At 40.4% G+C, this 17,749-nt stretch overlaps 1 protein-coding gene across 1 annotated transcript in view; it reads left to right on the top strand.

The window, feature by feature from the left end:
* DNAH5 (dynein axonemal heavy chain 5) overlaps positions 1 to 17,749 on the top strand; it is a gene marked incomplete at both ends in the record, with an annotated part of 140,940 nt that overhangs the window by 63,085 nt on the left and 60,106 nt on the right. Inside the window, 6 exons of the mRNA XM_082499404.1 lie at positions 1,393 to 1,546; positions 7,908 to 8,054; positions 9,785 to 10,026; positions 15,889 to 16,065; positions 16,559 to 16,763; positions 17,255 to 17,397. Of these exons, the coding sequence (XP_082355530.1) occupies positions 1,393 to 1,546; positions 7,908 to 8,054; positions 9,785 to 10,026; positions 15,889 to 16,065; positions 16,559 to 16,763; positions 17,255 to 17,397 (1,068 nt within the window). The remainder of the gene's footprint in view (positions 1 to 1,392; positions 1,547 to 7,907; positions 8,055 to 9,784; positions 10,027 to 15,888; positions 16,066 to 16,558; positions 16,764 to 17,254; positions 17,398 to 17,749) is intronic.

A 17,749-nucleotide genomic window follows, 5' to 3' on the forward strand; every position in this document is an offset into this window, starting at 1 on the left:
AGATCCAGTACATATATACAACTGTTAACAGAGGATCTGGTGAGAACACGTCGAGTCTGCTTGTGAACATACTTCTTTTCTGATAAGGAAAATATCTAGTCTGCAAGATTATTACAGAATCCATGAGTATTAGAAATTATTAAGAAAAGATAAGTGTCCACTGATGGCATTGGATTAGGGTGAAGGAATAGCTAACATGACCATCTTATTTCATGTGAAATCAGTTCAGATATGTTCTGTCAGTGTATCATTAGATTTTGGATATATTACTGTATATATGCGGACTCTGGAAATCGGTCAGAAGGCTATATTCCATACTGGAAAGAAAGGCAGCTTGACTCATTTGGTGTCAACTGCGAGAACTGTTAAGATGTAAATGATAACAGAATTTTATCATTTATCCATGAAAATAGTGCATCTGATGTCTTTGTTGTACTTTGCAAACTCCATTGCTTCAGCAGTGGTGTTCTTCATGGTGATGAGGAGTTGGTGGCAGCATATACTTCATGGTTGCTGTTGATGAATTCATCTTGCGCTACCTTCTGTTCTTGGCTTCCTTGCAGAGAGAGATAAATAAGTTGAACTGATGTGAGCTTCGATATGCGAGTAACATAGCTGGTAGTGGTGCCAGTTCCATGGTTCTGACTGACTACATGACAGTAATTGTAAAAGCTGAGTTTTATCTTGTCAGTAAAAAGTTAGTCCTCTTTTTACTAATAGTATTTTCTGAGATTTTTTGTGGAACATAATTTAAAAACAGAAATTATACTTGAATTAAAATATAATTGTTATTTTGAGAGCTTCACTTTTATAACATGGTCTTGAGTTTTTAGAAATTTTTTTGACAGTCAATAACAGAGATCGTGCTATGAATCCTTAGGAAATAGTTCTAGCTTTTCTCTACTGGTTAAAAACTTTCTTGATCACTTCCAGCTGAGTCACTTTCACAGGGAAGAGCGTACCATTATAGTGAGATAACGTCTTTAATCTTGGAACTGGTAAAAAGTAGTAAACAACCATATAATACTTGATTGTAAAATATCATGTCTTTTCTTAGAAGGATGATATTAAGAAGTTACTCAAAGGGCTGTCTGTACACTTAGAAATATTTAACAAAATGTTTTACAGAAAAAATTTTGGCTATTTGTAAGCATATAGAAACACAAGTCATCATCATCATCAAAAGGTAACTGGAGAGGAAAGTGAAACACTTGTTTTTCTGAATACATATTTGAATACCAAATATCCACTCTTTTTGCAAACAGTTTTTAATATACACAAAAACTTGGCAAAGAGCGTAGTCTTCTGCCAAAGATAGATATTTTTTTTTTTTAAATCATCAAAATAGTTAACTAAAATACTAGTAATTTGGTTTTCTGTCACTATCCACAGGTGGAGGAAGCTGGACTTGTTTGTCATCCTCCTTGGAAACTGAAGGTTATCCAACTTTTTGAAACCCAAAGAGTAAGGCACGGACTGATGACGCTAGGGCCTAGTGGTGCAGGAAAAACTGTTTGTATCCACACTTTGATGAAGGCCATGACAGGTATGTGAGTATTTATATTGTAAACTGCTATGTTGTAAACTTTAAAGCACACTGCTTCTTCATAGAAAGCCTCAATTACTTCACTGTGAGAATAAATTACTGGAAGAATCAGTTTGTGTATTGTAATACTAATTATTGTAGGAGTATGTTTTAAAAGCTCAAAACTGTCTGTTGTTCAAAGCCATAGAATATAATACATATCCTGTTCTCCATATTATGATACTTAGAAGTTCTTATTCTAGAAACGTTGAGAAGGAGGAGTACTGTCTGGGTAGACAGCTTGGACAAGTGGTTAAAACGTCTCCCAGGTCTGGCTGAGGTAATGCTGAAACCTTCACAGTATCACAGTATCACAGTATGCTAGGGATTGGAAGGGACCTCAAAAGATCATCTAGTCCAATCCCCCTGTCGGAGCAGGAACACCTAGACGAGGTTGCACAGGAAGGTGTCCAGGCGAGTTTTGAATGTCTCCAGAGAAGGAGACTCCACAACCTCCCTGGGCAGCCTGTTCCAGTGCTCTGTCACCCTCACTGAGAAGAAGTTTCTTCTCAAATTTAAGTGGAACCTCTTGTGTTCCAGCTTGAATCCATTACCCCTTGTCCTATCACTGGTCGCCACTGAGAAGAGCCTGGCTCCATCCTCATGACATTCCCCCTTTATATATTTATAAACGCTAATAAGATCACCCCTCAGTCTCCTCTTCTCCAAACTAAAGAGACCCAGCTCCCTCAGTCTTTCCTCATAAGGGAGATGCTCCACTCCCTTAATCATCTTAGTTGCCCTACGCTGGACTCTCTCCAGCAGCTCTCTGTCCTTCTTGAACTGAGGGGCCCAGAACTGGACACAATATTCCAGATGCGGTCTCACCAGGGCAGAGTAGAGGGGAAGGAGGACCTCTCTCGATCTGCTAATCACCCCCCTTCTAATACAGCCCAGGATGCCATTGGCCTTCTTGGCCACAAGGGCACAGTGCTGGCTCATGGTCATCCTGCTGTCCACCAGGACCCCCAGGTCCCTTTCCTCTACACTGCTCTCTAACAGGTAGCTCCCCATCCTATACTGGAACCTGGGGTTGTTTCTGCCCAGATGTAGGACCCTACACTTTCCCTTGTTGTATTTCATGAAGTTATTCCCTGCCCAAATCTCCAGCCTGTCCAAGTCTCTCTGGATGGCAGCACAGCCCTCTGGCGTGTCAGCCACTCCTCCTAGCTTAGTGTCATCAGCAAACTTGCTGATAGTACACTCAATTCCCTCATCTAAATCATTAATGAATATATTGAATAATATGGGCCCCAGTACCGACCCTTGAGGCACTCCGCTGGTTACCGGCCTCCAACTGGACTCTGCCCCATTGACTACGACTCTCTGGCTTCTCTCCTTCAGCCAGTTCGCAGTCCACCTAATTATCCGGTCATCCAGTCCACACTTCCTCAGTTTAGCCATGAGGATGCTGTGGGAGACCGTGTCAAATGCTTTACTGAAGTCAAGGTAGACCACATCCACCGCTCTGCCATCATCCATCCACCTCGTTATTTCCTCATAAAAGGCTATGAGGTTGGTCAAGCATGACTTCCCCTTGGAAAAGCCATGCTGACTGCCCCTAATAACCCTCTTATCCTTGATATGCCTTGAGAGGGCACCAAGGATAAGCTGCTCCATCAGTTTCCCAGGGATGGAGGTGAGGCTGACCGGTCTATAGTTACCCAGGTCCTCCTTCTTGCCCTTTTTGAAGACTGGAGTGACATTTGCTTTCCTCCAGTCCTCAGGCACCTCGCCCGTTTCCCAAGACTTGGTAAAGATGGTGGAGAGTGGTCCAGCAATGACTTCAGACAGCTCCTTCAGCACCCGCGGGTGCATCCCATCCGGACCCATGGATTTATGGATGTCCAGGTTGCTTAACTGGTCTCTGACCCAGTCCTCATCAACTAAGGCAAACCCATCCATTGACTTGACTTCATCTGGGGTCTCAGCAGAACAGGACTCCTCAGGACAGCCCCCGACAGAGTAGACAGAGACAAAGAAGGCATTCAATAGTTCTGCCTTCTCTGTATCTTCTGTCACCAGGGCACCCACCCCATTCAGTAGTGGGCCTACATTGCCTCTGGTGTTAGTTTTATCTGCCATGTATTTGAAAAAGCTCTTCCTGTTGTCTTTGACCCCTCTTGCCAGGTTTAACTCCAAGGAGGCCTTAGCTTTCCTAGTTGCCTCTCTACATCCCCTGACAGCAGCCCTGTACTCCTCCCAAGTGGTCAGCCCCTCCTTCCATGATCTATAAACTCTCTTCTTCCACTTGAGCTTGCCAAGCAGTTCCCTGTTTAGCCACACAGGTCTCCTGGCTCCCTTCCTTGACTTCCTACGTGTCGGGATGCTCTGATCTTGAGCTTGGTAGAAGCAGTCCCTGAATGCTGACCAGCTATCCTGGGCACCTTTACCTTCAAACAGCTTTGTCCACAGCTTCCCCTAATCATAAGTATTTAGTCCTTTTTTGAACATAATTAACAAGACATGGTCTTTATCTGCAGTATAAGATAACTACTTCTATCATTTGTTGCTGCTAGGAGATAGTTCCTGGTTTAGGCAGTGACATGCTTCAAGGGTATTCATTTTGTGTCCTGGCTGGATGCTTGAGGAGTGTGTTTTTGTCCTCTGTATTTCTAAATAAAAGTATTAGTGGAAGAACTTCTGTTTGATCTTATTAAACTAAAAGCTCACAGCTGCGGGAGAAAAAACCATCTCTTTTGAGGTAAGCTTGTGTTACCCCATTTCACAGGCTTCAAAAGGCAATACAGTTTTCCAGAAATGGATAGTTTCTGTGAAAAATGGTTCAACCAGTCTCTCATCCATGCAATACATTTGTGTGCTTAAGAAACATTGTAAGCTCTGCATTGCAGTGTAAATGACTGTTCTATTTAGGAAAAAAGCCCAGAAAGAACAGATAGTTGCATTACACTATTTTCCTATGTTTCTGTAGCACTGAGATGTGAACTAATTACCAAGATCAAGCCACTGCAATACTTTTTTCAAGCTGACCTTCTGGCATAAACACTATTTGCCAGGCTTCTATCTTACATGTTAGCAAACTCTGATTATAATTAAGATTTTAAGATAAACCGTCTTTTTAGCTCTTTCTTTCAACATCTTATTATTGGCTCCTAATTAAATATTAATATTGGCTTTTCTAAAGATGTCTGGCATAGGAGTTTTTAAACTGTTGTTAATGAGGAAAATATAAAGGTTATAAGATCATGGTATGGCTAGATAGAATATAACTGCCTAAAAGACTTCACAGGGATATGCCAATATCATATACTTGGCCTGTTCCAAGGTGTATACAAGTGGACAATGGTGAAAACCAAAAAACAATCAATCATGCAGAGCATCTGTCTAGTATTTAGTCATTGGGTTTTAAAAAGTGCATCCAAACCAAAGGCTTTAAGGCTCTATTCTTTGATAAGCTTTCAAAATATTAAACTAAACCTTAAATAAATTTTGTCTTGCGGCTCTTCTGTTCTAAATGAATCTGTGTGTCCTGGTTTGAGGTAAAACAACGAATTTTCTGTTCAGTAACTTCACTATTTAGCTAAGCCTCTTCTAACTACTGAAATTAACAGCGTGTTGTGCAGAAACTGTTCACTCTGAATGATAAGACCTATGTTTATAGTTGATGCCAAGGAATGGTATGAAGAGAGGCTCTTTCTTATACTCATTGCTATAACAGCCAAGGGCAGATAACTTTGTTATTTGCCCCATTGGAGGGTCGGAAGTGGAAAAGCATAGTGGGATCCCACCTGTGGGGAGGAGCGGACAGGACAGGTGACCCAAAACTGACCAACAGGGTATTCCATCCCATCTGCCTCATGCTCAGTGTAAAAGCTGAGGGATCACAGGGTCAGCCCTCTTTTTCTTCAATGGCTGACGTCTGAGGAGGACTCTGTCTGTTCATCTGCTTTTGATCCCAATCCTGAAACTAGATCTGGAATCCAGTTCCCATTCGTCACTGAGTCCAGTCTGGGACTTCCCCAGAGCCAGCTGGTGACGTGATTGTCATTCTGGAAGCTTGATTGGGTTTTGTATAAGTTGCATTATTTCCTTTTTATTTTATTATGAATATTTCATTAAAGTAGTTTAGTTCCTTCTAAATTCATAAGTCTCTCTCCCTCTCTCATCTGCCTCTCTTAGAAGAGGGGTAGGTGAGACCATCTGCCATTCTGCCTAAGTGACCAATCTGGCCCAAGCCACGACAATATGAAATGTGAATTGTACTTTCAAAAGTTTCAGAACTTTGTTCTAAATTAAATTTTAATGGCTCCAATTAACAAATATTAATATATAGCAAGAGATAAGTTTTTCAAGTATATACACAACTTCTTAAAATGGCGCATGCATATTAAACCATACATTTGGGCATAATCATTTTGGATTTCATAGAGTCATAGAATGGTTTAGGTTGGAAAGGACCTTGAAGATCATTGAGTTCCAACCCCCCTGCCATAGGCAGGGACACCTCCCACTAGACCAGGTTGCCCAAGGCCACGTACAGCCTGGCCTTGAACACCTTCAGGGATGGGGCCTCAACAACCTCTCTGGGCAACCTGTTCCAGTGCCTTACCACCCTCAAAGTGAAAAATTTCTTCCTAATGTTTAATCTAAACCTGCCCTCTTCCAGTTTAAAGCCATTCCCCCTCGTCCTATCGCTACATGTCCTAGTAAAAAGTCCTTCCCCAGCTCTCCTGTAGGCCCCCTTTAGGGACTGGAAGGCTGCAATAAGATCTCCCCGGAGCCTTCTCTTCTCCAGGCTGAATAGCCCCAACTCTTTCAGCCTCTCCTCATAGGGGAGGTGCTCTAGCCCTCGGGTCATCCTCGTGACTCTCCTCTGGACACGCTCCAGCAGGTCCGTGTCCTTCTTATGCTGGGGACTCCACAGCTGGATGCAGGACTCCAGGTGGAGTCTCACAAGAGTGGAGTAGAGGGGCAGAATCCCCTCCTTTGTCCTGCTGGCCACACTTCTTTTGATGCAGCCCAGGATACGGTTGGCCTTCTGGGCTGCGATCGCACACTGCTGGCTCATGTTGAGCTTCTTGTCAACCAGCACCCCCAGGTCCTTCCCCTCAGGGCTGCTCTCCAGCCATTCCCCGCCAAGCCTGTATTTGTGCTTGGGATTGCCCCGACCCACATGTAAGACCTTGCTCTTGGCCTTGTTGAACTGCCTGAGATTGGCTTGGGCCCACCTCTCCAGCCTGTCCAGGTCCCTCTGGATGGCATTGCTCCCCTCCAGCATGTCTACCTCTCCAAACAGCTGGGTATCATCAGCAAACTTGCCGAGGGTGCACTTGACCCCACTGTCCATGTCACCGACAAAGTTGTTGAACAGTACAGGCCCCAGTACTGACCCCTGAGGAAGACCACTCCTCACTGCTCTCCACTTGGACATCGAGCTGTTGACCACAACTCTTTGAGTGCGACCATCCAGTGAGTTCTGTATCCACCGAGTGGTCTGTTTTTTGAATCCATGTCTCTTCAATTTGAGACCAGGATATCGTGTGGGACAGTGTCAAATGCTTTGCACAAGTCCAGGTAGATGACATCAGTTGGTCTTCCCTTGTCCACTGCTGCTGTAACCCCTTCGTAGAAGGCCACCAAATTTGTCAGGCATGACTTGCCCTTGGTGAAGCCATGCTGGCTGTCACCAATCACCTCCTTGTTTTCTATATGCCTCAGCAGAGTTTCCAGGAGGATCTGCTCCATGATCTTGCCAGGCACAGAGGTGAGACTGACTGGCCTGCAGTTCCCTGGGTCTTCCTTGTTTCCCTTTTTTGAAAATAGGGGTTATGTTTCCCCTTTTCCAGTCAGCAGGAACCTCGCCAGACTGCCATGACTTCTCAAATATGATGGCTAGTGGCTTAGCGACCTCATCTGCCAGCTCCCTCAGGACCTGCGGATGTATCTCATCAGGTCCCATGGACTTGTGCACCTTCAGATTCCTCAGGTGGTCTCGTACTTGATCTTCACCTACAGTGGGTGGTTCTTCATTTTCCCAATCCTCATCTTTGCATTCTGTGTCATGGGCACTGCGGCTGTGGTCCTTGCCAGTGAAGACTGAGGCAAAAAAGTCATTGAGTACCTCAGCTCTGTCTCTGTCCCGGGTAACCACTTGTTGCGTTTCCTTCCAGAGAGGGACCACATTTTCCCTAATCTTTCTTTTCTTGCTGATATACTTAAAGAAGGATTTTTTGTTTGTCTTAATGTCCCTGGCCAGATTTAGTTCTATCTGGGCTTTAGCTTGTCTAAATTTTTGATTTGTCAAAATTGTCTGGCTGTTGAAAAGAAATACCAAAACTAACTGATTATCTACCTTTCATAGATTGTGGACAGCCACATCGTGAAATGAGAATGAATCCTAAAGCTATAACTGCAGCGCAAATGTTTGGTCGTCTCGATGTGGCAACGAATGATTGGACAGATGGAATATTTTCAACACTCTGGAGAAAAACTTTAAGAGCCAAGAAAGGTATAATAAAAAAAAAAAATTCCCTCCAAAACAAAAGAATTTGCAGGGGATCTCTCTAAAAAGTACATTGGCGGACTTTTTTTTTCCTGTTGTTGTTTCTTTTTTTGTTACTTACATGGACGCTTTGGGATATTGCTACAAGAACTTCTGTCTATTGTATGGTCTCTGTTCTAAATGCATTGTGTTCAAACTGTGTATTGTGGCAAATACTGTTTCACTGAATTTGCTGAGTCCTCTCTTTCAATTATTGGCCTTTGTACAGAAGAAAAGCGGAAAGTAAGAGTCAGCTCACCCAACACTGGTATATGATAAAAAATTTTGGTGCTGTCAGGATTTCTACCTGGTCTCCAGCTGCCATGTTAGAAGGGTGTGAATCTCATTTGTATCATATGCACTAGCCCTGCACGTACCATAGTCCATCTCAAATGGCACTAGATAATTCTCTTTAGGCAACCAATTTCTGCCTAAAATAATGCTGTCTTATATTCTTAGAATGCTATATTAACTAAAGGAGAGGCCTTGATGGTTTGATGCTAGATGAATTCTTCCTTGCTTTGTCTGAATGCTAGTATGTGAACTTATCATTAGGCCTTAAGGACTAAAGGAAAAAAAAATCTTAACGTTTTTCTTGTACTGTTAATTTTCATGCAAAAATTCTTAGTCTTTAAGGATACAGATGCTTTTAAAATAGAAAATACTTGTTGATTTAATTGGTTTTTTTTTTTTTTCAAATCTAGAAATGTGGCGTGCTTGAGAATGTGGCATAGCATTAAGTGTTGATTTTTCTGTTTTACCCCTCAACACGAAATACAAATTAGCACACTCTTATGAGTTCCTCATATTCGCTGTTTGCAACATTTCTGTAATGTCCCTTTGTGAAGTGAACTCCAGAGCATCTCATGCCTGAGATGCCTGCACTGTAGCTATAAAAAGCATCTAAACGTAAAACTATTTGCCTTAGAGGTGAGAAAGTTTCTCATCCAGAACCACCTTCGTTCATACCTGGCAACGCACCAAGCCACCTAGGCCTGGATAGTAAGGACTCACTCTGAAGGCAGATGAGAGCGGTACCATCTCTGACTAAAGGGCTATCTACCAACACACAGGAGGGCCGGCTACTCTCTAAGGGACAGGGAACCAGCAGTCCAGGAGGGATTCCTTTTCAACGGGTCCTGTTGCTCAGTACCCAAGTGAGGTGAACAGGATAGACCCAGACCCTCCTAGGAAACAGAGACAGGCTTTAAGATAGATTTCTGTTACTAAATGGAAAGAGCTGGAAAAACTTTAGAGGGAGCTGGATCAAGTTTACAAGCAGGAGAACAAACAACAAGAATCTTCCCCTAATGGACCTCTTTTACTTATGAAAGTGAGCGTACTATTTGAGAGAGTGATTTTTCAAGTGTTCCTTTCATTTAATCTTATGGCATTTACACAAACTCTCTGGAAACAAACGAATGGTGGTTTTTAAACAGATCTATACAAACTGATGACTTATGCTGGTGACACTTTATATACTGAGCAATGGATAATTATTATCAATAGGTGACAAAATGAAGTACTTAATTGAAAATGAGTGATGGAAATGGTAATTTGTATTAAAAGCTGAGATTCTAGCTGTGTGCATTAATTCAGAATTAGTTCAAAATTCATTTGCAGCGAGAAGAAACTGGTCCTTGAAAGAAACTAAAACTTCCTCCATAGGCATTTTTTTCTGCTATTTTGGGTTATAGGTGATCACATCTGGATAGTTCTTGATGGTCCGGTTGATGCTATTTGGATTGAGAACCTTAATTCTGTCCTGGATGATAACAAAACTCTAACACTAGCAAATGGAGACCGGATACCTATGGCACCAAATTGCAAGATAGTCTTTGAACCTCATAATATTGATAATGCTTCTCCAGCAACAGTTTCAAGGAATGGGATGGTATTCATGAGCTCATCAGTTCTCAACTGGAGCCCTATCCTTGAGGTACAATAGCTTAGTGATCATTTATGTATTGAAAGTTTTACTGTTTTCTTATTCAACACTTCACTGTTGTTACATTAGGACCTAGGACTTTTGCTATGAAATAGCCATTACACTGTATAAACTTATAGCAATATTTCTGGTAGTTTATACAAGAGTGAATAATGTAATTTTTTTTAGGAACATGGGCAACATATTACGCTTTTAAAAACATAGATATTTCACTTTGGGACAAATTTGTAATTCAAGGTATTTTATACAGTGGAAGAACAACTTGGTTGTCAAAATACCAATTATGTGGCAGCCTCTAGTACAGCTTCAGACCAAGGAAGAAGAAAGAGTAAACAGGCTGACTCAGGAATGTAGAAATCCTCAAGAAAATATAAGTTCTCTTGATATTTCTTAAATTTAATTGCAGTTGGGATTTAGAACCAGAAATAAAGTCAATGCAGCATCAAAGTATGTAATTTTTAAGTTAATGTTCTTAAGTCCTTGTCTGTTAATGGTTCAAAATGTCTGAAGAACAAAGCAGCGGTTACTCTCTCTGGCATGGAATGAATCATTTAGAAAAACAGAACATGTTATAGGTGTGTTTTGGAGGGAAGAACAGCATATAACATTCAAATTTCAAAGTGGTTTATAAAGTGAGGTTTTTTTGTATATGTCATCTTTCATCTTCCAAAACCAGAAAAAAACAAACCCTTGTCTTCACTGAATGCTGGTAATGATATAGTGAATGATACTTTTAGAGACTTGAGCATACTATGGTTTTTTTAATGTAGCAAGTATCTTGGTAAAGATGAAATATAAGAGTTCCCAAGAATCTACCTAATGTTCAGTAGTAATATCTTTCAACAAAACTTTCAGCATTTAATTCTAGTTTTCTTCCTTTTTAAGAAAACAATGGAGACAATAGCAGTAAAAAATAATTGTTTTCTGATTATTTTTTTTTATTCTTAAGCCCTATATTGCCTTAAAAATTTATTGGTGAAGTAGTCTCCTCAGGATGAACTTAAAAAAAAAATAATCTAAAGAAATGTTAATTTATTTTCTCTTTTTGTTTTCTTGTCTAGTCAGTCTTATTGAGAATATTTTGTTGACATTATTTTCCTTTGATGAAACAAGGACCGACTCATGAGTATCAAAAATTAAAACTTTCTTCCTTGTGACTAAGAACTGGGATCACAGAGAGAATTACTTTATTACCTTCTCCTGAAAACAAAGTCAATATACATTTATTCTGTATAACTGTAAACGAACATTCCTTTATATGGGCTTCAAACTTTAATTTGAAGCTAGGAATAATTTAGTCTTCCTGTTTATGAAATTAGAACATCATCCAGGCCCTTGTAACGTATTTACCCCCCATTTCCAGAGTCAAAAAAACAAAACTGCACTTGTTACTATGAGCTGACAGACTGAATTTTACTGTCCTCCTTTCTGGAAAGCATCACATTAACAAGTTCTTTTTAAGATAATTTTTTAAATGAATGTTTCACAGTCCTGTTCTTTCATTTTGTTTTCCAAATCAAATAAAATACCTGTGGAAAGTGCAACTAATGCTCATGTAGAAAGTGTTGCTTAACTAGCCAGATGAAAATACAGTTGGCTTCATATTAACTTTCACATGTTAGTAGTTGAGGAAGCCTTTTGTAATGATTAATCTGTATTATTTTCTGATTTCTTACTGTTTTAACCCATAAAGCTTCCCATGCTTGTAAGTCTTATAAAGCTTATAAAGGTCGTCTTCTCCTCACACCACTGTGCCAGCGAGCAGGCTGGGGGACCACAAGAAGTTGGCCGGGGGGGCACATGGCTGTGACACCTGACCCCAACTGACCAAAGGGATATTCCATGCCATAAGACGCCATGTTCAGTATATAAAGCTGGGGGAAGAGGAAGGAAGGCGGGGGATGGTCAGACTGATGGTGTTTGTCTTCCCAAGTAACTGTTGTGCGTGATGGAGCCCTGCTTTCCTGGAGTTGGCTGAACACCTGCCTGCCCATGGGAAGTAGTGAATGAATTCCTTGCTTTGCTTTGCTTGTGTGTGCAGCTTTAGCTCTACCTATTAATCTGTATTTATGTCAACCCACGAGTTTTTTCTCACTTTTGCTCTTCTGATTCTCTCCTCCATCTGAACTGGGGGGGAGTGAACGAGTGGCTGCATGGTTCTAGCTGCTGACTGGGGTTAAACCACGACATACCATGAGGCATGGTGTGTGACCCTGCCTGGAACAAGTACCTTTAGCATATTAGAGGTTTCAGCACAGAGGGAAATCAAGAGAGAGACAGTACGCTGCTGTCCAAGCCCCGAGTGGCAGGTGCCTCTTCCTGGGGCTGGACACAGTGGAGTTCCCCAGGGGGAGTGTGTCCTGGACATGGAGTTATCAGGTGAAGGAGCTGTGGGAAGAGGTGAGATTTGTATGCCTTCAGGCAAGGCAAACAGGTCAGCAGGATCTTTGCAGAGACACTGCAGACTCAAGATCCCTAGCCCTGTAATGGAGAGGAGAGTGAGTGAGAGATTGCATTCAAAGCTTTGGTGAACAGAAATTATCAAGATGAGGAAGGCTGTAAACTTGTGATTTCTAGCAACAGAAGTGAGGTTTCTTTTCCACTTGCAGATCTGAAATGGCGAGTCAGATATAATGCCCTGAGAACAGGTGAGGAGCAGCAAGGTCCACTAGGGGAGGCATCAGAACCCAGTTTAGCCTTAACGAATTAAAAGGGAAAGGAGTGTGATTGTCATCAGAGACTCCTTCCTGTGATGGAGGCACCCATGGGCTGTGACTTGTTGCTATGGATGTTTGCTGCTTATGAAGGACTAAGCAGAGGGTTGTTACTGTATTTCTCTAGTAGTGCCTAGAGCCTTTCCCTTTTAGAATGATATTAAATCATGTGGAGCTGGCTGTTCAATCACAGCTACTTAGCAACACTTGAGAATCATCACTAATTCATTTGATAGGTTTCTTTGCCAAGTCCAAAATATTTGCATTCTTATTAGGAGAAAAAAAAAAGTGTTTAATAAGTTTACTAAAAATTTGGCTGTTATCGAAGTTTTACCAATGCAAATACATGCAGTCAACACAAGTGCCTTATGTATGTTACTGCAAGGCTTTACAATTTTTATTTTAAAAACTAATGTGACTACTTGGGAAAGTGTTAGTGTAAATAACTGTCCTGGTTCCGGCAAGGATGGGGTTAATTTCCCCAAGGAGCCGGCAGGGGATGCAAGTATTCCATCCCACGTGACCCATGCCCCGCTATAAGAGAAGCTAGCCGGAGCGGGGGAGTCAGTCGCCACTCGGGGGTGGGGTGTGGTGGTGCGGATCTGGTCGGTGCGCTGCGCGGCGGTATTGTAATCGTGTTCTTATATTCCTTTGTCGGTGTTACTGTTTTTCTTTCTTCTTCCCTTTGTCTGTTCTGTTAAATTATACTATTTCACCCACAAGTTTTGCCCTTTTATGCCGGTTTTTCCCACGGCTGTGGGAGTCGAGCGAGCGGCTGCGTGGGTCTAACGTATGTAGGACAGTGGCTCCCGTGTGTTTCCACTTGTGTTGTTCCTTTCTGTACTTACAGCACTGCATAGGGCCTACTGATGTTAGATTCTCACAGCTCTTCCTCCTTGCATTGGTTAATTTGCAGACTTCTTGAATGTTTCAGTTTAAATTGAGCTATAGATTCAGCTGCAAAGACAGCAAAGCCAAAGAAAAGCATTTTATTTTGTTTTATCAGTCATGATTTACCTCCTTACTTTAAAGTGATATGCAGAATAAATGTAGTGTTGAAGTAAGCGTTGCATGACAGTAGCTTCACTTAATCCATGACTTTATGCTTTTAATTTATTTTTGTGGTAGCAAGAGTCGAAAACAAGTACAGGTCTGTTTTGGTTTTTTTTTTGTGTGTTTTTTTTTTTTTTTTTTGCTTTTGGGTAACACAAAAGAAATTACATTCATTTCAGCCATGAAACACCACCTCCAACCTCCCTTGCTCTCTCCCCCTCCCCCCCAATTTGCTATAAAATTGCAACCTATAGTTATTTATCTTTTGAGCCAATAACATTAATCTGTTTTTTGTTTGGTTTGGTTTTACTTCATAAGTAAAATATTTTGATGGCTCTTTCAGTACATCTCCCTTTAAATCTATTTTGTAGTGCAGTATACTACATATTCCAGCAGAACAGGGTAGACATTAATCTCACATTGTTCACTATAGGATTTCCTTACTTTTGTAATAGAATTAAATGGAGTTTTTTTCTTTAGTTTCTAATTCTCAGATGCTGAATGAAACAGTATTTTTTAATATTTCAGAGCTTTGAAAAATAATGAAAAACAAATACAAATAGCTCAGGAATTTGTTGTATATGTTTAGATTTCCCATCTTTACAATTTATAAACAATTAATTGTAACAACCTATTGGAATGCAATGTCATAACATAAGCAATTTCCAAATTCAGTGAAATAGATCTCAAACTTTTCGTATTGCTGTTCTTGTCTAGCATGCTTCTTAAGCAGCTTTTGCAAAGTGATCAAAGGCATTTGATCCATTACTTATCAACCTCCTCCAAAGCAAAACCATCTTACCAACTTTTCTACTTACCCCTGATTTTTTTCTAAACAACTGGTGAAGTTCTGGATATCTGTTTTAAGTAGTTCTGCCATTTAATCATTAGCACTTTGTTTTCCACCTACATGTTTCTAGAAAGCTTTTTCATACATCTACCTAATTGTAATAAATCCCAGAGTTTATTTACTTTGAGCAGTAGAAGATAGTTTCAAAAGATTATGAAGGTAGAAATGTAGAAAAGAATCACAGAAGCATAAAATAGTTGAGGTTGGAAGGGGTGTCTGGAGATCATGTAGTTGAACACACCTCACTCAAAGCAGAGTCAACTAGAGTAGGTTGCTCGGGACTGTGTCCTGTTGAGTTTTTAGATGGAGACTCTAGAAACTCACCAAGAAGCCTGTTCCGGTGTTTGACCACGCTCACAACAACAACAAAAAAGTTTTTTTCTTATGTTTAAATGGGATTTATTTGATTTCAATTTGCAGCAAATTTTAGTTTGAATTTTGGGGAAGAATCTGCAAGTGTTTCCGCTAATAAGCGTATTTTATACAGGGAATAAATTCATGGATGTAAATGAGAAGCATTCTGCCACACTGATGAGAGAAAGCTCCTGGGTAACTCAAAGAAGCAGGTTACTACTTTGAGCTAAAGGCATCAAAGAACAAATCTTGTTCTATGATCTTGAGGAATAGGTAGTTTTAATTAGGTTTTGTTTATCCAGCATTACAGATACTGAGATGCACTGTGTAAACACTACATGCACCAGCAGACATTCTCCCCTGAAATCCTAACTTTTTTTCTGCAACTGCCAGATGTTTCTGGGGTACACTGTATCACTGCTAGAAACTAATGTTGTGCAGAATAAATCAAACTTGTGTTCAGTACATGTGATATTCTTTCTTTGCAGAGTTGTTGTATACTTCAAACAGCCATTATAATTAAAAAAATATTTGAAAAGAATGATTTTTGAGCTGTTGAAAACTCTATATTTTCTTCAGTATCCACGTTTAACATCCAGTAGGTGTTATGCATACTTGGGTAAAGTTTGACCTTCTGTCAGTTTGACCTACTTTGACCTACTTTGACCTAGTTGAACCTTCCCCACCCAACAGGCAAGGAAACAGTTTGACATAGTTTGACCTTCCCTGCCCAAGAGGCAAGGAATCTGAGCCCCACCCACACCCCATCCCCCCCAAAGAAGTCACTTTCCATGCTTGCTGGAGCTTTTGAATTACTAGAGTTGAATTTACCGAGTCTTGCATTGGGAACTAATTTTTTTTTCTCACCATGCTTTGTAACAGGGTTTTTTGAAGAGATGTTCCTTCCAAGAAGCTGAAATTCTACGTCAGTTGTATTCTTCATCATTCCCAGACTTATACCGCTTCAGCATTCAGTCTCTGCAATGCAAGACTGAGATGTTGGAAGCCTTTGTGATTATGCAGAGCATTAATATGCTGCAAGGCCTCATCCCACCTAAGGTAAAGTAGCGTGGATTTTTTTTTATATTTGCTTAAACTAATGGAGATAATTTTAAGTCATGAAGTTATGTAGAAAGGAGATTCTTTGATGACTTGGAATACAAATGAAGATGCAGGTTAGTAAGGAATACCTTCTTTTTCTTTAGAAAATAATAGCTAGGATGTGCCCTCTTTCACATTTGGATTTGATGTTAAGCACTGACATGTAACATGCATCAGAGAACAGTTTGCCTTCAGGTTTTTTTTGGGTGGATTGTTAACAGATTATAAACTAGAATTTAAACAGATCAAATGCTGTAATGGGTGATTAAAAGTGATATTTACAGGGTGCTTGTCTACATTTTGCGGTCTACCTGATATTGACTCAGTCTGCTCATCAATGAATACATCAGTAAATTTAAACATGACTGAAGGCTTTTAACCTAATGTTACTAATGATTATCAACTAGAATTTTCAGGCTATTAAAAATAAAAACCTAACTCAATCCTTCAGGAGCAAGGAGGGGAATTGACTCCAAAATACTTGGAAAGGCTGTACATCTTCTCTCTTATGTGGAGTGTAGGAGCATTACTAGAACTGGAAGACAGATACAAAATGGAACACTGGCTTCGAAACCATGCAACGATAAAACTTGATCTTCCCTGTATCCCAGAAGGCAGTGAAGATACCATGTTTGATTATTATGTGGCATCTGATGGTTAGTAACCCAGCTGGGTGGTATGGGGTAAAACTTAAAAGTAATTTTAAAATTGTGCTTCTTTTAGAGAATTAATTCAGAAGGGTTTTTTATAGCTTACCTTTGTTTGTGTTCCTTAGCAAGTTTTGTTTTGCAGCTACACTTTACTGGTCATGTTGTAAAAAATTATTGTCTGTTTCCTGTGAGAAATCAGAATGTGGATATATTGCTACAGAAAGCTGCATGGACTTTGTGCTGATGAATTGTCAAGTCAACAAAAATAAACAAGCCTTGTCCTTGTCGTGATTTATGTAGGACAGAGCAGTAAACCACTTAGATCCAACTCGAGACATTCTATGATTATATAATTCTATAATTTTGGTCTGGATTTACAGAGTGGCATTTCTGTGTGTGAGACAGAGGCACTGACAGATGAGTCAGCTCAACAGAAAATAAAAGGAGTGATGATGCCTTGCATTTCTAAAACATTAACTTCATTTCCTTCTTATTAGGGAAATGGATGCACTGGAATACACGTGTTGAAGAGTATGTATATCCCAGTAGCAGCTCTCCAGAGTATGACTCCATTCTTGTACCTAATGTTGACAATGTAAGAATGGATTTCCTTATTGAAACTATCGCAAAACAGGGCAAGGTACTTTTCCTATATTTCACTTTGAAATGGTGCTACCAGTACACATGTTAAAGTTTTTGAATTAGAAGCAAAATATTATATTATTGAAAAGGAAGAACTTCATTTTTTTTTAACATAAAATGGTGATTTCAGAGCTGCATTCATGTCAATATGCTTGAACTCTTGTATACTCACTGCTTCCAGGCTTTTTTGTCTTCCCCTCAGCCATCCTTTCTGTACTGGAAATAAACACAATTACAGCTGAGATCAGGTCGGAACAGAAGCAATTTTTTCATGTAGCTCTTGGAAAGGGTGCAGCACGCAGGGCAGCAGAGTGCCAGACTCTAATATGGATTCTGCCCACCTGGGGCAA

Source organism: Vanellus vanellus (assembly GCF_965231255.1).
Source record: "Vanellus vanellus genome assembly, chromosome: 2".
NCBI lineage: Eukaryota > Metazoa > Chordata > Aves > Charadriiformes > Charadriidae > Vanellus > Vanellus vanellus.